The 23,007-nt window shown below is 22.7% G+C and overlaps 3 protein-coding genes across 3 annotated transcripts; 1 reads left to right on the top strand and 2 right to left on the bottom strand. All coding sequences in view use genetic code 6, as the record gives it.

Annotated features, from left to right (window-relative positions):
- Nucleotides 1-568: 568 nt before the first annotated feature.
- TTHERM_00497080 (hypothetical protein) lies at nt 569-12,583 on the bottom strand (the record flags this gene model as incomplete). The annotated part of the gene is made up of 5 exons (XM_001027897.2): nt 569-4,466; nt 4,579-6,074; nt 7,213-7,419; nt 7,492-10,825; nt 10,995-12,583. 5 exons carry the CDS (start codon nt 12,581-12,583, stop codon nt 569-571), a joined length of 10,524 nt encoding a protein of 3,507 aa, XP_001027897.2.
- A 1,439-nt stretch (nt 12,584-14,022) lies between these two features.
- On the top strand, nt 14,023-16,070 carry TTHERM_00497060 (cation diffusion facilitator family transporter; the record flags this gene model as incomplete). Its single annotated transcript, XM_001027895.2, has 4 exons — nt 14,023-14,845; nt 14,906-14,973; nt 15,031-15,328; nt 15,613-16,070. 4 exons carry the CDS (start codon nt 14,023-14,025, stop codon nt 16,068-16,070), a joined length of 1,647 nt encoding a protein of 548 aa, XP_001027895.2.
- An 855-nt stretch (nt 16,071-16,925) lies between these two features.
- On the bottom strand, nt 16,926-22,943 carry TTHERM_00497050 (hypothetical protein; the record flags this gene model as incomplete). Its single annotated transcript, XM_001027894.2, has 18 exons — nt 22,761-22,943; nt 22,618-22,698; nt 22,471-22,568; nt 22,243-22,414; nt 21,903-22,184; nt 21,507-21,850; nt 21,073-21,438; nt 20,810-21,022; nt 20,643-20,758; nt 20,438-20,586; nt 20,236-20,383; nt 19,994-20,187; nt 19,463-19,936; nt 18,401-19,408; nt 17,679-18,298; nt 17,520-17,628; nt 17,216-17,470; nt 16,926-17,156 (listed from the first exon to the last, which is right to left on the bottom strand). Exons 1-18 carry the CDS (start codon nt 22,818-22,820, stop codon nt 16,926-16,928), a joined length of 4,920 nt encoding a protein of 1,639 aa, XP_001027894.2. The 5' UTR covers nt 22,821-22,943.
- Between the last annotated feature and the right edge of the window lie 64 nt (nt 22,944-23,007).

The following is a 23,007-nucleotide window of genomic DNA, read 5'->3' as shown; positions in this document are numbered from 1 at the left end:
AAAAAGTATCTACTAATAAGTATTTAAATATTAAATAATGATTAATAATTTACAAAAAATACTAATTTTGTGTATACTTCTATCTAATCTGTAACCAATAATTAATATTTGTTTTTATACAATTTATTTATTAATATTTTAATATAATTTTTAATCTAAAATATATTAATTAACATAAGTCTACATTGATTTATATTAGTTAAACATATAGTATTAAATAATTTTTATAATCAAACAATATTTTCTAATTTATATTCAATAGGAAACCATTAAAAAAATCTTTAAATTATTTTTTGTTAAGTATTTTTTCAATTTTTTGTTTTTATTTATTGGCTTTTTGTTTTATTGAATTTTTTATAAAGAAATTTACTGATTAATTATTTACAGATTTTTGATTGATTACTAATTACTATTTAAAAAATAAAAACAAAATAGAATAAATGAAATTTTTCAAAAAAGCTTAACACCAACCAACCAATCAATATATTTTAAGAATTTCAAAATTATTATATTTAGAAATATTTTAGAATTAATGCTTGTTATTATTTTTAATAATAACTAACTTTCATCATTTGCTAAAAGACATAAATTAATTATGGTTTTTACTATTTTGCATTTCAAATTTACTTTCTTTTAAATATTTAGAAAATTGTGGTATATTCATGTTTCTTTCTTCTAATTCAGTATTTATCTCAAGTTAATCCATAGCATTGAATGATTTATCATCATTTTTAGATATTCCTAAAGTATCTTTATTTTCATCATCATCAAGTAACTCTTTGATGGTTTTATATTTATTTTTATCATAGGTTCTTTGGTAAATTACAGAATTCTCATATTTTTTATTTCGTTAATTAAATGGAGCAAATTATTTGGACTATGAAATTGAGCCTAGCATATTAAAAGTTTAATTTATTTGAATCATAGATTATTAATTATTGAATTAGTAATCCACATTCTTGTTGACAATTTTTAAATGATATTAAAGTAAAATAAATGAATCTACATCATAAATTCTTATCAGAATATCTTCTACATCATGTTTAAGTGGTATACCATGAAGAATGATTACATTAGATTTTTAATTAAAATTAACCCAATTAGGGAGCTTGCAGTTTTAACTACAGCCATATTATCTATTATCTAGATTTAAAAATTATTTAATTTTTAGATATTTTGAGTGTTTTATAGGTATTAAAGCCTCTACTGAGCTTATTTAAGATGAATTGAAGTGAATAGATTCTCCAAATGTAGGCTAAAACGAATTGATATTTGTAGTATGTAAACCTAATGTATCTGCGAATAACACCTCTTTCACTAAGTATAGATTTATCTTCAAGTTATTATTAGTGTCGTAGGTGTGTTAGCTAAACCTATTAATAGACATTTTTTTAAGTAATTTCTAAAATTCTTCTTCTTTAATCGATAAGTGAGGAAAAGGAACATTGATTCCATTTTTATCTGTTTCTTTTGTAGCTTTAATATCAACAATTGCTTTGTACCAATCTCTTTGAGTATATTGGTTATTTTTGAGACAATATTTCTTAATATATTTATATACAATTTTCGCTGGTTTGTTTTTTGATAACAAGAACCTTACAAAAAATGAGAGCAAAGACACATACAAAACAGAGTTTTAGTTTTCTAAGTCATCCTTGTAGTTTAAAATACTAACTTTCTTTCTTTTAATGGATACTTAAAGATTTGATTAAATAATGTCCTCAATGATTTGATGCATTCTGAGTTTACCATTAGTTCTCATAAATTTTCTAACTACATAGTCTCTAAAGTCAGTTCTGTATTTACTCTTTTCATTTAGTTCCTTTTACTGATATTTTTTAATGAAACTTTAGAACTAAGTTTCTTAATTACTGAGATTATTAATTTATGAATTTAAAATTGTATCCATCTTTCTTCTTTTATGAACTCCATCAATTAATTTATCAAGATTATTTTCTACTTCTTCATCGGAACTATCTGAACTTAGAGTTTTTTCTCTTTTACCAGATGATATTTTTCTAGTTTCTGCCTCAACATCTTAAATAAAAGAATCTTATACCTCTTCTATCTTTTGAATTTCGAAGTCATTAATTCCTCGGATCGATTAAGCTAATTTAAATTTAGAATTTAGAACAGATTTTGACTCATTCTAAAAAGATGTTTCTTTTTTTATTGAATATGATTCATTAACTTCTTCAGTTGGGTTGTTAGGATATATGCCTTCTTCTTTTATTTCATCTATATTTTTACTATTTTCTTCTTTTATTTCATCTATATTTTTACTATTTGATAAATGATAATTTGGTGAAAAAATGCTTCTCCTCTACTTCTTTTAGAAATAAGAATGATCTTCAATTGATTTTCTTTTGTTCATATAAGCCGATGTATACATATTTTTATCTTAATGAGATAATATAGAGTTATTGCTGAGAGCTTTAAAGCTTTTATTGTTATTTAGTTATTCATTTTTTATTTTTTATTGTTCCTATTTATGTTCACTTTCCTATATTTTTATTATGTGACGCTTGTATTAGGAAAAAATCTTTTTTGCTATTCTATAATCGGAATTAAGTAAGGGAAACTTCTTAATGTATTCTTAATCTACTTGGATTGTTTCTATTGAGCTAAAAAGCCTATGTTTGTATAAAATATTATATGGGATGTGTCTATATTTATAAAATCCGATAACACCAGCTAAGGGACCAACTACTTTTAGGAATATATTTAGCAAATAAGTGAACGAAACTGCATTTACATACATTTTGAACTGACCTTCTAATAATTGATATCCATTATATGCTTATATTGTAATAGTAATTTCGTTTAAAAAGAGACTTTCTGGGACTAATCCTTGAAGCTTGAGGGAATCAGAATTATAACTAAATTAGAGCCATCCTGAACCTATTATGTCTTCAACTGGTGTGTTTTAAGTCTCATATTAAGCACTAAATTGCAATTAAAAGTTGTTAGGATCCTAAAAAATTTATGTTTAAAATTAAATATAAAGATAGGAGTCAACTTAAATTATCCCTTTAGAATAATACTATTCAAACACTTCCTGTAAAGTCTATGCTAAAAAAATAGGCTTTTTTATCGATATAAATGTTGCTTGCTATAGGGAGCAAAATTTGTTTATTGGATTATTAATATTATCTTGAAGCGAGATGCCTAATTAAATTTAATCCACGTCAAATTCGCTTGTATTGTTAATGAAGATAATTTTTTTCTCAGAAAGAATAAAGTTAAGTAGTCTCGTATCCCCTGATAATTGAATTGTACTTCTGTTGTTAAAATATGTAATAGCTACTCCACTATCATCTAATACATAAAATTAACCTTGAGTTTGATTTGCTTGAATTTAAATGGATGCAGACTAAGACTTTGTTGTTATAACGTTTCCTGATGTATTATTTAAATTTAAAAAAAGAGAAGATTTTATATAAAAATAAACAGGATTAAATTAAACAGATTTTAGTAAGGCATATTTTAGTTTTTATAAGAGTGAAATTTATAACTAATTGTCAATGTTTAATTACTAAAAGAGAGTATTTTGTTGAATTTGTAACTCTTTAATGCCGTTTTACAAATCTTCTACATTCAAATAATACTTTTTGTCGATAATTCCACTGTTAATCAAGAAATTTAATATGATTTGACTTAAATTATTTTAAGTGCTAAAATATTTTTAGCAAAGTTACTTGATTATATCATCGACAGGTAACTGCGATTTAATTAAAATTGTGTTCAAAGATATATCATTTGAATTGAGTCCTTAATTTGATACTTAAATATTTATGGTGCTGTTAGTTGATGAATAATCCATCCAAGAAGGAAGACTTTAAACTTAATCATTAAAGTAATATGTGATTTCTGATATTTAAATACCATTTTAAGGGTAGATAAACTTTAAAGATAGTAAAATGTTCTAGCCAACTTCAAAGAAATTACTTATTGGATGAAATTGATTGGAGTCAGAATATAAAACACTAAAAGATGAATGAATAAAAAAATCACTTTTCAAAGGAAGTGTTTAGACTCCAAATTGGTTATTTATAAATAAATAACTATCCGATGAAGTCTTACATGTAGAGTATGCATTTTGATTTGACTTTTGATAAGAACTTATAAACAAAGGTTCATTTTTATTGCTTAAATCAAATAATTAAATCATCCCTCTGTCAACTGTAGAAATTATGACATATCCAGTTTATCCAAACTGAAGTACATGATTGCTCCATCCTTCAAGCTAGATAGTACTTATAATAGATATGTCTGGTAATTTCTGTAAATCCACAATTAAAACACCATTATATCCATCTATAAAAAATGCATACTAATTGTTATTATTTAATGGCCTAACATCTTCACCTCCATGAGTTAAATACTAATTAACAAGTGTAATATTTTGAGGACTTTAGAATTCAAATACCATAAATCCTTAACCTCTAGAGCTTATAATTATGTACCTTAATTAATTAATTAATAAATTAATTATTTTTTATTATTTTTTAATAAATGATATTAGTAAACAATTTTTAATTTAAAGGAAAACGAAAAAATAATTGTTATTATTTTTACTTGTCTTATTATGCAAACATTATTCCTGAGCATTGGGATAAAATTAGTGTATTCAATTGAATTTAATTAAAAACTTTAGGACTGTTAATATTAGATATATCAAATATCAGAATTGATTAACCAAAACTTGCTGCTATTAATGTTTTATTGGAGTTGAAAGCTAATTATTCTAATCGAGCAAAATAGTTAGAGTTAACAGTAGAAATAAGAGTAGGTTCTTCTATCTTAGAAATGTTATATATTCCTAATATTTATTAGAAGTTAACTAGAGGTAAAATTAAGAGCTATTGGCTCGTATCAAATAGCAGCGAGTCAACATAAAATGAGTGTAAGTTTATTTAATTTGTAATATTTATTCTGCTTAACTAAAAATAGCCATCTTCATTAATTTTTGCTAATACTAATCCTATATCATCAAAGGCTCCCCAATAGTAATTTGAACTTTATGAATTAATATAACACCTCCACTTGTATTAAGCTGGAATACTTGCGAGCTCTTCTGTTCCTAAATGCATATTAAACAAATTTGGATATTAGTTACTTAGATAAGCAGATACTTAAGAATATATTTTAATTGAAATTGAGTTTGATAAATATATTAGATTTTTTTGAGAAGAGAACAATATTGCAGTAGAACTTCCATCAGAATCAATGTGCTAAAATAATATTGGATTTTAGATATCTGATATATCGATTATGTAGATACCTTATGATCTAGCTGAAACAAATAAATATTAGTCTTTGTTTGAAATTGCACCATCAATTGGAGATGGATTTAATGCTGAAGTTGGCCACCAATTAGTTATTACAGTATTAAAGGGGCATGTTTAATTATTTTATTAAAATTACTAAAGTTAACTTATATTTAAAATACTAATACCACTCCATTAGTTTAATAAAACTAAATATTAACCATCACTTGTCATCAAAATAGTATTTTGCATCTATTTGTAGCTCCCTATTTCAAACAAAAAAACTTATTCATTTTAATTATTAAGTAGAAGCATTTGCTCAAATACGTAAATTCCTGAGTATGTAGTCGTTAAGAAAATAAGATTTTAGTAGGACGAAAAAAAGTTAACTTTCAAAGCACTTATATACCCTGTCTAAGAAGAGAAAATGAATTTCACTTGATTTATTTTTGCTGTCTCACTCAAAAATTAAAAGACTTATAAATTTCCTTAAGATCCTACAAGATATATTAAACTATTATTCAAATTAAAAGCCATATCTATAACATTTATTGGTATTTAGTCTTATGATGCTGAAATTTGAATATACTTTTGAGAGGATTTGCTAAGCTAGAAGATAGTTAAATTTTATTTATAGTTCATTGCAAGATATTCACAGTCTGGAGTGATATCGAATCCATTTACATATGTGTTGCTAGAAGTTATATTTTAAATAGGCTGGTATTATTAATCAGTATTTAATATAGATATTCCATCATAGCCTAGAGAAGTGAAAATGAATTGAAAATTATTACATTGCTTCATCTATGATATAATAGATTTATTGAAATTTAGTTAATAAATATTTTGGTCATTGTATACAAATTATATGTCCTTTTTTGTCTGATAAGTATACACAAATAAAGAACAAAAGCAAGTTAATATAAGAGCTATAAAATTTTAACTCATATTATATATAAAGAGTTACTTACTTCTACTTTTTATTAATTTATTATATATTTTTTTTACTTTGAATAGCTTTTACTTTAAATTTGAGTTATTTGCTTTATTTATAAATTTCTTACTAATTTATTAATGATGATTTAAAAAGTTAATTCAATTATCTTAAAAATCTGATTTCATTCTAGAAGTCTTATCAACATTAACTAATACTCATACTAAAGAAAAAATTTATTTACTAAAAAAATACAAATACGTTGAAAAAGTTGAAAAAGGGAATAATTAATATAATAATTAACTAACTAAATAAATAAATAAATAAATTTTAAATATTAATTATTTTTTATTTTAAATAACTATTTAAGAAAGATTAAGTAAGTTATAATAAATATGTTGAATTAATGAAAGTAAGTTTTATTAATAATATCTGATAATACAATAAATAAATCTTAGATATGCTATTAGACAAGTAGAAAATTATATTTTAATGATTTTAAAAATAAAAATTAATATTTAGGATATATTACTTTTTAGGATTAAATTTAATTTCTATTTATAAAAAAATATGTTTGTTAATGATTGATTCATATTATTTATTTACAATACAGCTTCAATTATTTAAAAAACAAATTTACTTAGAATTAAATTTGATATGTCATTTATCTCCTTAAAAATTAAAAAATTAAAAAAACAGTAAAGATTGTATTAATATATTTTTTTTTTGCATCAAATACTTTTTATATATTTATAAAAATTTAATATATTAATTTTGTATTGTTTTGAAAAGTATTTTCATCAAAAAAAATCATCTATTTTTTCATTTTAGTTTTAATTAATAATTTGAATTCATTAATTAACTAATTAGTAAAACTTAACAATATTTTTAGAGCTGATTTTACAAAATAAGTTTGAAAATAAACACTAATGCATGCAGTTTTATTCATTTTACTTTAAAAGTTTACATCTATTATATAAATGAATAAAATTCAGGGATTTCTTTTACTTGATCTATTTATTCAGATAATTCTTGTTAGTTAGATGATTTTGATAAGTCTTCTGATGTTTTTATATTTTTAAAATTTGAATTATTATGCATTTGATAACTATCCTGCTTATCAGTTTATATACTTTCTGATTCAAAACTTTCTCTTAAACTGTTCATATTCTTATTTGTGCTGATTTATGGTTAGTCTAATACTTTTTTCTTGTGCTAAAATAATAATAAATTAGAACTTAAAATAGGATTTATTGGATTTATACTATGAGATTGCAGCATATTTACCTATTCACTTAACTTTTTATCTGAATTTACTATTTGAAGCTTGTATTATATTGCAATAAAATCGAATCGGTCATATATTCTTATCACTATTTCCTCAACATCTTAATTTTTTGGGACTCCGCTTATTATAATTGAATTTTTCTTTTAGCTAACATTCATCCAATTGGGTAATAAAGAATTCTTACTACTACCGTAAGCTCTATAAATTTTATCGATACACTCTCTTTATCGTAAACAATAAGAACGCTTAATTTAAATCAGCGCTTCTACTCTTGTTATTGCAAACTGAGTATAATGTAGTGATTCACCTGATACTGGTTAAAAAGAATTTTTATTTTTTACTGATAAACCTAGGGCATCTGAGAAAATGACTTCAATTACTAAATACAGATTGATACCATAGTTATTTTCATTGTTATACTCATTAGTTGAATTCATTAACAACCCTAATTATTAAAATAACCTTTGAATTTATTTCTACTTTACATAAAGTCTTGGAAATGGAATATTTTGTCCATTAATATCTGTTTCCTTAGTTGATCTAATTTCAATTAAATACTTATACCAATCTCTCTATGTATATTGTTAGCTCAGTTTACATTGATTTTTCAAAAATCTATATATAATTTTTGCTTTTTTATCTTTTTGCAACAGGTATCTCGCAAAGAATGATTTCAGCGAAGTGTAAAGGACAGACTTTTAGTTTTCTAACTCGTCCTAAAATTAACTTATTTTATACTTTTTACGCTTATGTACAAATATTAATTTTGCTTCAAGGACATCTTAAAAGAGGTTTTTGGTTTTCAAACAGCCTTTTTTGTTGACAAAATTTGTTGATAAATAAGCTAAAAATTAATTTTCCTCTCCAATATTTTTACCTTACTAACCATTCAGAAGCTCTATAATTTTATTTAATTTACTATTATTCTATTATGACTTAAAGAATTGTTATACATTTGTTGTGTATATAATTGCAGATCTCTTTCTAGTTTACCCTTATATCATTTTTGTCAACAGATCCTCTTCTTCGTCACTATCACTATCTGAACTTAAAGTTTTGTTCTTTTTTGATTGAGAGGATGATTTTCTTTTTTATTCTACATCACTTTTTATTTATTTTTAAAAGCGAATATTTTATGCCGAGTTTTGGCTGTCATTATTATTATCTTAATCTATATTCATAGTTTTTATATCAAAAGTTCTTTCTAGCTAAAAAACTTAGTCATTAACTTGATCATTTTCATAATTTTTTTGCTACTCTTGCTCATAAAATTCAAAATCTAAACTTGTTTTGTCTTTAAATTTTACTTCTTTTTAGAACTTTTTTTGCTTTTACTGTTACTAAATATAATTTTCTTAAATGTATTGTTTATATGCCTTGAAAATTTTTCTTGCTATTCTGAAATCATGATTTAAAATGGGAATTTTTTTAATGTATTCTTTGTTTACTTATATTACTTCTTTTTGATAGAAAAGCTTCTACTTATAATAGATATTATAAGGAATATTTCTGTACTAGTAGAGTGTAAAAATAAAAGCAATAGGAGAAGTAATCTGCAAAAAAGTCTTTAACAAAAGTAAAAATGAGATAATTCTTACCTTCATAATAAAAGAATCGCTTTGTTGTGTGTATCCATTAAAAGCTGTTATAGTAACTTTTACATCACTCCAGTATAAAGATTCAGGTACTTAGCCTTATATTCGTAAATCAGCTTTCTCATAAACAAATTATAACCAATTTGAGCTTTCTATTGAAATTTCTCTTTAATTATCTTATTAATACCTTGCTTAGTAAGTTATGGGAAGATTTTGAGTATCATTGAAGGTAGTCTTTTTGAATGAACATATTATATAAGAGTCAACTTGGATTTTTGAATCTTAGTAAACTAAATCAAACTAATCTTACAATGATTCTGTTACATTTATAGGCCCAAGTATTTTTATAAAGCTTGCATTATTTAAATCAATTTAAAATTTTAAAGGATAATTTAAGTTATCATCTATAAAAATATCCACTATTATTTTATTATCATCAATATTTCTTTAAGGCGCTTATTGATTTGGTATAAATATTACTTGTTACTGAATAAATGCAGAGTTTATATTAGTTACATTCCCAAATAGTTTTAAAATAGAACCACCTTACTAGTTTTTTATTGTAAATTGATGCAAATCTTGCATATAAAGCTATCCTAAGACTTAATCAATTGTCAAAGAGACTGTAACAGTAGATGATAATGTACTGATCTAATTGTTTTCGAAATTAAAACTTAATGAATTTTGTAAATAAAAGTATATTGGATTATATTTCTTGCTTTTAAGCAGTGTATTTTAAACAAATAGGAATATGCTTTCCAAATTTTAATTTCCATTAAAATCTTAAGAGGCTGCAATTTGATTTTTAAATTAGCTAAAGTACTGAGAATAATATTCAAAGTCAGTGTAGTTATTATAATTGATAATATTATAATTCTAAAGTGTATTAAATATAATTCCTATTTGATCATCGCTGAGCTAAATATCTTAATCAATTGGTACAAAATTTTCTTATGTTAAGAATTGTTGAGTTTCAAGGATTAAAATATTTAAAGAAGGGTTTTAAGAATAAGCATTAACTCCATCTTTAATAGAATTTATTTGAATAATTTGTTTATTGCTTAAAAAATTAATCCACCCTGGTAGTTAGCTAATTTAATAATCTTTATAGTAGTATAAGTTAATAATATTTGTGTCTAACTAAGGATAAATAAAATTTAATTTAATACTTGCTTTCTATCCAATTAAAAATTTCACATTTTAATTTTAAAGAGCAAAATCCTAGTTGGAAGCAAAATATTAAGTAGATTCTATAGTTATTTACTTGTGAATTTTTTATTAAGAATATAAGGAATAGCTAAAAATATCATTTTAAGTGGTTATATATAAAGTTTTTTCATCAGTTGTAACGCATGCACAATTATACTCTGTTAAATCCAATTGTAACTGGCTTATAAATATTGGATTTTAAATATCTCTAATATCAAATAAATTGATAGCTTCTAAATGAGTATAAGTTACCAAAATGAAGTTATCATTAGAAATAGGCATTACATGAGTAGCCCAACCTTAAAATTCTTAAATCTAGCCAATTACTTTAATTTTAGGTATTTATGATAAATCTACAATTTTGATTCCTTGAAATCCATCTATAAAGTATGCTAATTTCTCATTTGAACTAAATGTAATTATATCTTCTGCTGAATGAGTAATGTAAAATTCGCTTAAATAGAATTTACTTAAATCTTCTATATTTAGCAAAATTAATCCTTAAAATTTAGCCACTATCAATAAATACCTATTGCAATAAAATAAATATAATATAAAATACTGTGAATATTCATAAAATAAGCAAGGAATAAATTTTTTTTCTCTTCAAAATTTTTTTAATATATAATAAACATTGAAAAAGCATCAAAAATAAATAAATTAATTAATTAATGAGAATTTAGAGTAAATTTAATTACCTATCATTTTCCGCAAATATTAAGCTTGAGCAAAATTAAAAGACATAATTGCTAAGATCAATGCTAGCAAGCTAAACCATATTATTAGGTTTTGAAACATCAAATATTAAAACTGATTTATTATATGTAGCTGCAAGATTATTTTTACTATGGCTTAAAGCCATTTAATTTATTGTTAAATTGTTAGGAATATTGACAACTACAATTTTGTTGTTATTATCAAATTAGGTCATATTAAGTACTGCTAACAAATTTTCTGTATCTGACTGTAAAGACATAAAAAATTATCCTTTTTACTCATCTAAAAGGAAGGCACTAATAGAATAATTTAAAATATCTTGAATTGGGAAATACATAAAAGTAAAAATATATTAGTAGGACTAATTAATAGCAAGTTATTCTATTCCTTATTCCCTAAGGATACCATAAAAAAGACTACTATCTTAATTGACAAAGCATTACTATTATCTATTCAAATAAGTACTACCTTCATAACTTTTTATAACTTAATGAAAATTAAAAAGGTTTGGATATAAGTCATCTGATAGAATTTATTTTTATATTATTGTTTATATAATCTTGAGTCCTATGATAAAACCATACTTGTCTTAATTAGTCATTACAAATTAAAATTAAACATTATCTATTTATAAATTTTAGTAGAGTTTAGGGTTGTTGACGTCAGTAATTTCTAGAATTTAAATGCCTTAAGATCTTACAGAAATAAAAAGATAATTGTTGTTTTTAGAAACTTAGATTTACAAAAGCTAAGACTGACCCATATTAGTTAACTAGAATCCATTTGAAAAATATTACAGGAATTTAGGATTTTAAAATTTTTTAATTTAAGTTAAGTTTCCTATTTTTATTTCAAAATTAGAATTTACTATTATTAAATAGTTATTATCGTTTGTTATTTCTACCTAACTGAGCATACTGGTTTCTAAAAAATAAGCTTTATCTGTAATAAGAATGTATTGATTTTCTTAGCTATCTACTTAAAATATCCTTATTGCATTGTTTAAAGTTTAAATAATTCCATGATTACTAAAACACTTAAAGTAGTAACCTGTTAAGTTTTAGTAGCTTGAATCACTAAATTCAACTTACAATTGTGATGCTTTTAAACTTAAAAAATCTAGATTGTAAATAATAATTTATCCTAAAATATCTATTGAGAAGAGCTGCTTATTATCACAGCTAAATCTGTTTGCATATATAAATTATGAGCTTTATATATTTATTAATTCTACCAGATCATATTATTATGGTTTTATTTATATAATAGATATTGATTTATTTACGATTACTGCCATTAGAGAGCAATCATTTGATACAGCAAAATCTTTTGCAAATAAGTAAGTAAAGTTACTTAATTAGCTTAAGGTACCATTAATGTTTCTTAAAAAGTGTAGGCTCATTGATGTTGAGTTATTTGCTGAAAATGCTACTAAATCATCGTTGCATTATACAATATTTTAGAATACAACATTTTAAATTTCAAATGAATTGTTAGAATCCCATTCATAGACAAAATTGTTTTCTAATCCAAAGCAAACTGCAAATAAAAAAACAAAAATAATATTCATATTTAGTTAACTAAGAAATATCAAAATATATGATCTAGTTGCTGTTTTTATTTTATTAAATTCTATTTTTGCTTCAAAACAATCTAAACAAATGCGAAGGTAGAAATTTAATTAATTCTTACTCAAAAATCAATTAATTTTTTGTTTAAAATTAATTGCTAAGTCATTTAATATCTGAAAAATATTATAAAGACGTTTAAATGATTCTTTTCTATTAAAAAAATAAACAAAATTTGAATTTATCTTTATTTCTTACTAGAATAAAATTTAAATTAAATTATTATTAATTTTAATAAGGAAAATAATTTATTTTAAAAATTAATAAATACGATAAACGTATTTAAAACTCAAAAAACTATAAAATTTAAAATAATATTTTATATATTTATTTAGTCAATTCGTTAATTTACTTTAAAATTTGTAAAGGAGGATTTTTAATACTTTAAATTTTTTTTTACTTTTTATTAAACTTAAAAAAGAAATTAATTTTGATAATTTTTTTATAAAATATTTTTTATATAACTCTTCCTATTATTTTGAAGACAAATTTTTTAAATCTAAAATAATCCAAAATATTTTTCCAGCTTTATCTTAAATAAACTCACTTATAAAAAATTAATTAACCTCATATTCCAAAATTTCTATTTTTAGTTATAATGGTTAAAAAATAAGTTTTTTTTAGGGTTTGTTTTGATTAAACGGAATGAGATAATTAATCATAAAAACAATTTAAAGCAGCTTCTTTAAAAATTGATATTTTATTATAAATATTTGAAGTAATAGACAATTTTTCCTAAAATGAAAGTATTTTTCTCTCAAATGAAATTTCTCAACATAAAATAGATATTTCTAAAGTTATATAACAATAATAAAGCGTTTAGAAGAAATAACTTAGCATATAAGCAATAATATTAGAATAGATAGTTTTTTTGATAGAAAAAGACTAAACAAGCAAATAACTATCAAACAACAAAGCCTTAATTTAATTAAATTACTTGGAAGTTGATTCATCAATTAGTTGAGAATGCTCATGAAGTTAACTTCTAGAAAATTAATAGAAAATTATGTAATTTGAATAATATTTATTTATTAATAAAATAAGGACCCAAAATTTTATTAAGCCCACCAAATAATATAAATAATTAAATAATTATTAATTTACTCATCAACCAATTAAACTCATGAAGTTTTGTTCTGGAACTTCTTTAGAAACGATTATAATTAAAGATTAAATAATATGAAAAAGACTAATTAATTAAAACTCTTCAAATGACCAATTAATTTAAAATTTACATTGGATACTAAAAAGGCTAGTTCATAAATTTACTCATGAAGACATCCAAAACGAGAAGTTTAAAAAAATGAAAATTTGATCTTTTAATATAATAAAAATAATTCAATTAATCAAAATATACAAAAAAAGCTAAAATCTGAAAAAAATGTGCAAAGGTCATACATAACCTCATACTATTGCAAATTATTAAACAGAAAACACTGATGAGTGTAATACATTATCTGACAAAATATCCCTTCACGGAACCCTCTACAAGCCTCCTTCAGATAATCATAGCTTAGAAATTCTGAGGAAGCTTTTCATTGTATCCTTTATAGCTTTTATATTCTTAGTTGCTGAAATAGTTGGTGGTGTTATTTCAGGTTCTCTAGCTATTCTTAGTGATGCTGCTCACATGTTCTCAGATTTGAGTGGATTTTTCATCTCGATTGTTGCCGTTTGGATAAGCTCAAAACCTGCTTCTAAATCTTTATCTTTTGGTTACCATCGTTCTGAAGTTATCGGAGCTCTTATTAGTATTATTCTGATTTGGATAGTTACAATAATATTGCTATATGAAGCTACAATTAGAATAGTCAATAAAGAACCTGTTGAATAACCTGTTTATATGCTTGCTACAGCTGTCTTTGGGTTAATCTGCAACTTGATAATGGCTAAAGTTTTACACAGTGGTCCAGGACACAGCCACCACGGTTGCTCTCACGGACATAGCCATAGCCATGGTGATGGTCACAATCATAATCATGATCATGATCATGGTGATACAAATCATAAACATAAACATGAAGGTGAACATCAACATGAGTAAAATCATAAGAAATCACATTGCAGTGGACACTAGCATGAACATAAAGTTCATGATCATAAAAATTATGATAATATGAAAGCTCTTAAACAGAATGAACATAAACATGATAGCAATTGCTAACATAACCACTAGAATGAATAAAATAACCAGAATTAACAAAGTAGTAAAATTAATTTGAATTTATTTTCCAATTTTTTAAAATTTTAATATAATTTAAAAGGTGACTTAGAAAATTAAAAAAACGACCATATTCATAATCACAATAATCACGAATAACATAATCATGATGTAAGATCATTTTTTAATTAATTTACATTTTATTTGATAAAAATAATTTAAATCAAGGAATGCAAATCTAATTCTGATTAACCAGAGCAATAATAATAAAAGAGCAACGAAAATGCAAATACTGTAATTGCTCACTAACATTCTGAAAAATGTGACCATAATCACGACCACAATCATGATCATAATCACGACCACAACCATGATCACGATCACAATCACAACCAGGATCATAATCACGACCATGACCACGACAATAATCACAAGCACGACTCTCAATAAGATAAGAAGAAAAATATATCATAGGTTGAAGCTAAAGATAACTATAATCTAAGAGCAGCAATGATTCATGTTTTAGGTAAAAAATTATTAAAAAATGATGAATTTGAATTTTGCAAATAAAATCAGAAATTTACTCTCTGTAACACTATTAAAAAAGAATTATAATCACATAGAGAAATTTTGCTTACTAAGTGATTCCTATTTTTCTTTTTAAATTTTTACTGAAAATAGCTAAAATTAGGAATCACAATAAAATTTATTAAAAACTCATGAATTTGCACCAAAAAAGATGATTATAATCAAAAAAATTCAAGTCAGCTCTGAAAATAATACTTATCATTTTTTTATTAATATAATTAGGTGACTTACTATAATCTATTGGAGTTCTTATTGCAGCATTCTTGATTTATTTCTTGGGTGGAGATGATGGCTTTAACTATTGGCATCTTGCTGACCCTATTTGCACATATATCTTCTCAATTCTTGTTTTACTAACTACTAAAAACGTTAGCATTGATTGCTTTAAAGTATTAATGGAAGGTACACCATCATAAATAGATGTATAAAACTTCAAGGAAAAGTTGTTAAAGATAGCAAACGTAATGGAAATACATGACCTACATATTTGGTAGTTATCTTAAGGCAAACCATCATTGACATGCCACATTTTCATTTCTGAAAACCCTCGTGAGGTTCTAAATAAAACTACTGAACTATGCAGACAGTATGGCATTTATCATAGCACTATTTAAATCGAAGAATGGATAATGAAAGACTCACCTCATTATATAAAATGTGATCATAATATTCATTTTTGAAAATAATCCATAATACTAATAAGCAATTATAAGTCTATAAATAATTAAATTTTAATTAACAAAAAAAAATTATAAGTGTATAAATAAATAATAATAAAACTATTTATTTAAGTTATTAGTTCTGCTAACTTTATATTAATATTCATTTTGTATTATATTTATTTATTAGAGTTAACATCAAATTATTCATCAAAAATTAATGACTAAGCTAAAAATTTCTTTAATTAATATGTGTTAAATTAGCAAAATTTTTACCATTTAGAATTAAAAGCAGAAATTTTAATACTTAACACAAACAGTTCTTATTATTTATTTAATATACATTATTGATTGAAAATTTTTTTAAATTAATATAAATTCAAGTCATATCTTTTTATTCTGAAAGAGTCAATAACTCAAATAGAGTCAAAACAAAGTTTATCAAAATTATAAACTAAATTTGCCTTGAATTAGTATGATTTACATATTTTATTTTAAAATGTTTAACTACTTGAATTAAAGTATAAATTGCTTAAATATTTTACACAAATAACTATCATAATCCGTTTTATGTTCATATTGAATAATTATTAAAAAAATAATCTAAATTCCAGACATATTAATTTACTAATATATATATATATATATATTTATTGAAAATTAAAGAGGAAACAAAAGTTAATTGAAAAGATTAATATTTAAAAAATAATTTTACTTTAAAAAAATGTGTTTTGTTTTGAGGTTGTTTGTAAATTGGTATTTTATAATAAAAAAATAAACAAAATTTTATATAATTACAATTATAAAATTATACTAAAGTTTGAAGCTAAAGAGTTAATTAATGAATCAGCTTTAAATATAAGTTTATTATGCAATTCACAATGATTGTTCATAAGAAGTGTGAGTAGAAGAAGTCTCTTATGGAAAATTATTTTTTTAGGACTTCTCTAACTTAGACATCTTCATAATTTAAGCAGTCTATGATTAAGCAAGGTTGAGCTTAACAGAAAGGGAGTTATTTTCTTCAATCAAGTTTTAAATGGAAATTTATTTTTCCTTAAGAGCATCGTTAGTACCATCTCTTTCTTTTGCTATATTCTGAATAGACTGACATAAAATTAATAAAAAAAGTTCATAAATATTTATTTTATTGATTAATTAAATACCTCTGCAACTGATATACTTTCTAAAGAAATGGCTCTTAATTCTTCATTTTGTTTTTATAATTCCATAAATAATGTATTCAGTCTTTGTATTTCTAATTGCAATTCATTCACTTTGTCATCTGACTGAAGTTGAATGTATTCATATTCATCTATGCGTTATTACTTTACAAATGAGATCCATTTATCAAAACCTTATTTTTATACTTTTTTTTCAAACAAACTGATAATTCTCATAGCAAATTTCTCAGCCAATACCTTAAAAATATTAAAAAAATTTAATGATAATTATTTGAAGAAAAAATACATTTTTATTTTCTAGTAAGGTATTCAAGCTAGTTTATTCATTCAACATATTTTCGGCTTCTTTTAACTACTTTTCTAGTCTATCTGTATTTTCTTTGAAGACCACCATCCTGTTTAATTAAAAATGTCTTGATTAAAAAATAAAAAAAATAAAATTTACTTTTCTAAAAGCACATCTCTAGTATCAAATTGAGTTTTAGAATAAACAATAAATGTTTTGCTCTTCCACTTCTTAAATGCTTGCAGTAAATCTGGTTATCTTATCCTTGGAAGCATTTTAGAGCATGCTTCTTTTATAGATTTCCTTCTTTATACGAATGCTAACCATGTATTGAAAGATTTAGGAAGTAAATTCATCTCCGATGCATTCAAAATTAATCTTGTTGCTGATTTATGCATTAAATCTATTTCTTTTTATTTTTTTTATTTTAAATATGACTTAAGCTGGCTCATGTCATAACCTTTACTTGCTATAAATTCAAGAATAATATCGAATCTTTTTGATAAAAACACTTGTTCGAGTTTCGAATCACCTTCTTCTGAATCTTCTTAAAACTATTTCATTTAGTTTGATTTAAATCTCCATTTTGAGATATAAGATCTTTAGATGAATTAAACTTTTCTTAAAATTAGCTTTTTCAGGAGATTTTTCTTATAAGATTAAATACTAGAAAAGTTTTTTAAATTTGCAAATATATTTGAAAGCCATTTTATCATAATTTAAGAAGCTGAAGTAATGAGCTAAGTCAATCCTCTGTTTTTGAAATCAATTTTTTAAAGCTATTTAAAATTAAAGCACATTAATACAATATCAGATAGATGAATAAAATAATATCAGATGAAATAAAATATTAAAATATATCAGATAAAATAAAAATTTACTTTTTATCCATGACTAGCTTGTATTATACTTTTGAAGCAAAATTATTAACTAAGTATTTGGTTGCAAGAAATTATGTTATTCATTATGTTTGCAAACCTTTTATTCCTTTAGAGTAAGAATTTTAGTTAAAAAAAGTAATAATTTAACTTTTTAAAATTATTTTTTTGATTTATTAATTATTAATTTTGCTTGATTTGCTTTTTCAAAACATAATTTTGTTTTAAAGCTTATAGAAATGTCCTGATATCCTTCTTTTAAATGTTCTTTTTGCATTAATCAATTCTATTATTGTTAATTTTACAGCTTCTTACGTAATTCTTTAATGTTAAAAGATACTACTTCTAAATTTTCATATTTTTTAAAATTATTTAAGAACTTAAAAATCTCTAAATTGTCGTTATTCTTTTTTCATGTGCAATTTAGTTTTGAAAATTTTGATTTGAATTTTTTTAGCAAAGTTGAATTTCTTTTTTCTTTTCAGATACAATATACCATTTGTTTATCCATGTTCTCAAATCGCACATTCTTCTCTTTGTTAGTATTTTTTAAACCAAATACTGTTTTCTTTTTTATATTTTATCCTAGTTATAAGCATTTTTTACAATATTAAAATTGCATCTTAAAATATTTGCATAAATCACTTTATAAAATTAATTAATTATTTTTGTATTTTTTGAGTATATAAACTTCCAGTTAAAATATGCTAGCTTCATCTTTAAGTAACCTTAATTCTATTGGAAAGTATCAATTTTCCATTAATTTTTTTATTTTAAGAGATTTTTAATCTATTGCTTTTTCAGATTCTGATTTTATTAAACTTAGTCTAAATTGGTTAATTGTTCTGTAATTTCTTTAACTTTTGAATCATGTTTCTTCTTAAATTCATTGAAATTCTTTTCTTATTCTTGAACTTTTAACTAAAGTTAACAAACATCAATATTAAAAGAATATTATTTTATACAGTTGAAGTATATTCTTTATAATTGTACTTTAAAGTATTTATCAAGCTTTTTTTAAATAAAATAAATTAAAAATAGAAATTAAATAAAATTGGATAATACCAAAGTAGAGAGTTTAATTAAGTTATCATTATGCTTTAAATTAATTTTCCAAAGAGCTAAGCCTTTTTTTTACTTTAATTTATACTATAACATTATATATTTGTTTAAAAATCTAATTAAATTATTTTTGTAGTAATTATCTTTTTATTTAATTAGATTTTTTGTAACTTCTTATTTCATTTATAGTTGTTCGATATCTTCTTTTAAATTTTCAGTTTAATCATTTTGTTGTTCAATTAATTTATAGTAATTTTAACTTTATTCGGTTTTAAGAATATTAGCCCATTTATAGAAGTAAATATTAATTTATTATCTTTCAATTTGAAATATTCTCTTTCTTAAAAACACTTTAAGTTGAATATTTTATTAAATATTATTTTTGAATGACTCCATTGCAAGCTTAACCAAATTGGTTTACTATTTAAATAGTTATTTTTTAATAAGCTTTTCGTTTTATTATTGTTTATTCTCATACTTTTATTATTAAAAATGAAATATAAATATATGAATAATTTTAATACGAAAGCTTACTTGATAATGCTAGAATAATTTTTTAAATCCACAATATAGTGACTTTTTCTATATAATCCCAAACAATCTTGATAAATAAGTCTTTTTATAAGAAATTTTTCTGCTGGTTACTTTAAATCTAGAAAAATATTTGAGTTTTATTTCATTTAACTTTCTTTCTTTATTAATTATTATTTGCTAAAGATTTCTAATTTCTTTAATAACAATATTATTATTATTTGTATTTAAATAATTAAAAATACTTTATTGGTTTTTGTGCAATTATATACTGCCTTCGTGCTTTTATATATCTTAATCGATTTCTGATATCTGCTCATTAAACTAGGCAATAGTTTTGTTTTCCAAGCTTTTTATAAATTTTTCATTTTATTTTTTAATTGTAACAAAAGCCTTTTTTGATAAAAAAATTTTTTAAAATTAAATAATTTCTTATGCAATATTTACTTGTAATTTTTATTTAGCAACAATCCCATTTAAAATTGAATAAAATGCATTCCCTTAATTCTTAATGCAAATTGAAGCTAATTTCCATTTATAAATTATTGATTATAATTAGGAATTCTGTCTATTTATCACTAATTATAAAGCATGCCCTTTAATTTAAATTTTATATTTATTAAAATTTTATTTTTTTCACTTCAATTTATACTTTTTTGGGTATTCAAAAGTTCTTCTTCAGTCTCTCTTAAATTGGATGAAATATTTTCTTACTAAGAGTTAAGTTATTATTACTTTTCTCTAAGCTTTTCAATTTTCTCATTTTATCTTTTATATAAAAAAATGTTAAATAAAAATAACCCCAAAATAAAGAATTACATAATGAAATTCCAAGAATTGATGATTTTTTTAAGGAATTTTTCTTCTTTACTTTTAAGATTAATAGAAATATGAAATATTTACAACTATCTCATTTTTTTTTTATTAATAAATAGTTTCCATAGTTTTAATGATCGACCAAGGATAATCATATTTTTCCTTTTTTTTGTAAGCTAGAAATTCTTCCATTCTTAAAAGCACTAAAATTATATTCTAAACAATTTTTTAAATAGTTGATTTAATCAGTAAAATTAATAAAATACCTTTATTGAACAACAAAATTTATATTTTCTTCAAACAAATTATCTTATAACTGTTTCTTACACTCTTGCTAAATAGAATTAAACCCTTACCTAACAAGGTTATTTTGAATATTTTTATTAATTCTTTCTAGACAAAAAATAAACTTATAAACTTTTTTTATTTATCCTAGCCATTTAGAAAAAGCTCTTTAAATCACAATCTTATTTAAAGCTTTATCGATTATATTTAAATTACAAAGGGATTGGTATTTTCTATAGAGCTAAAATTACCTTTGTTCAAAGCATTTTCTCCATATTTTATAAAACCTTGCCTTTGTCTTAAAATCATAGATATTCTTTAATATATTTGAATTTCTTTCCTCTTCTCTATTAAGATTAGTTTTTAATTATTTAATAATATTTTAATTTAGAATTTAGTAAAAATATCAATTTACTATTTTAAGTTAATTTTAGATCTCCATTATCTCAAATAAAACTACACAACTTTATTAAATAGCTTATTTTATATAACTAAAACTCTTCTTAACTTTTTTCTTACAAGGGACTTCTCTTAATCATTACTTTACAATTTAAGTATAAATTCAAGATAAAATCTTCTTTTTATCTTATTTACAGAGTTAAATATCACTCGAATAGCACTTTGCTTATGAATAAATACCATCTTTTTTTACTCTGCCTTTTTTTCTCTTTATATTTGTTCTTAATCAATTCTTATTTGAGATAATTGCTTTTATAACAATTCCTGTTCATCACTCTTTTATTTTTTGCATTCTTAAACCTTATTTTCACATTTTAAATTAAAATTTTTTAATTTTAAAATAGCTATTTACTTGAGATTAAGCAGATTTGTGTTCCATTTCGCAACTTGCCAGCAAATCTCTTAAGGAGTTTATTTCCATTTTAGATTACTCCATTTTCTAAAAATTTGCTTGCAGTTCTTATCTACAATGCTGTATCATCTATGATTTAAGCCCTGATGTAGATATTAACAGTTCAACTTCAGACTAAAGCTCTTAGATTTTTTATTAAACTTCGATTAGTTCATTCTCCATTTAACCTAAATTTTATTGCTTTTCAAGTAGTATTTATTTTAAATTCTCATTTTCTTTAACCTTTTAATAAATAACTTAAATTAACATTTAGAATTTATTGATTTTTTTATTTATTTACAGTTGATTTAATCCCATTACTTAGACTCCTAGTTAGCTATTTTTACATATTAGATTTTTCTTAAAGAGACTTTTGATATTCTTCTATTTTATCTTTGCAATTTAGTATTTTAAATTGTAAGTCTTTCTTCAGTATCAGCTATTGGTTGATCTATAAGTTGACATAGTCTATTCTATTTAAACAATTAAAATATTTTGTATTAAAATTTATAAGCTTTTAAAAACTAACTATGATTTTATAGACAAACTTTCCTAGTCCATTTCCCTGATTTATCTTGTGTACATCATTTTTTAATCACTGATATCAACTTCTAAATTTTCATTTTACTAACAAATAAAATCTGAAAACAAGTTCATTTAGATAGAATTTATTTACAAGTTATATGTTTTTTAAACTTTCACTGAGCAGCATTTTTTATTTTTTTAATCCCTTATCGCCCTTATCCCTTTAGCTATCCTAAAAAAATAAATAAATAATATATATCATGCATATTTGTCTGATCTTTTAATTTGTTTTACAGATGCGTTATTCTGAGTGTTTAGGAAGTTAGATATCTCTACAGAAGGATATTTATTCATAAGTAAAAGGATGTCTTTAGAATTTGATTATAAAGATTATGTTTATATTTATATTTATTTTTATAATATCTTAAGCTAATAAGATTGTATTATTTAATGAGAGATGATTTAAACCAATAAAATTCAAATTTAATATCTAATAAATAAATTAAATTTTTTGAAATTTTGTTTTCTGCATAAAAAATAA

Source organism: Tetrahymena thermophila (assembly GCF_000189635.1).
Source record: "Tetrahymena thermophila SB210 genomic scaffold scf_8253815, whole genome shotgun sequence".
NCBI lineage: Eukaryota > Ciliophora > Oligohymenophorea > Hymenostomatida > Tetrahymenidae > Tetrahymena > Tetrahymena thermophila.
Note: the sequence above shows the minus strand (reverse complement) of the source record. Positions and strands in the feature narration are given on the sequence as shown.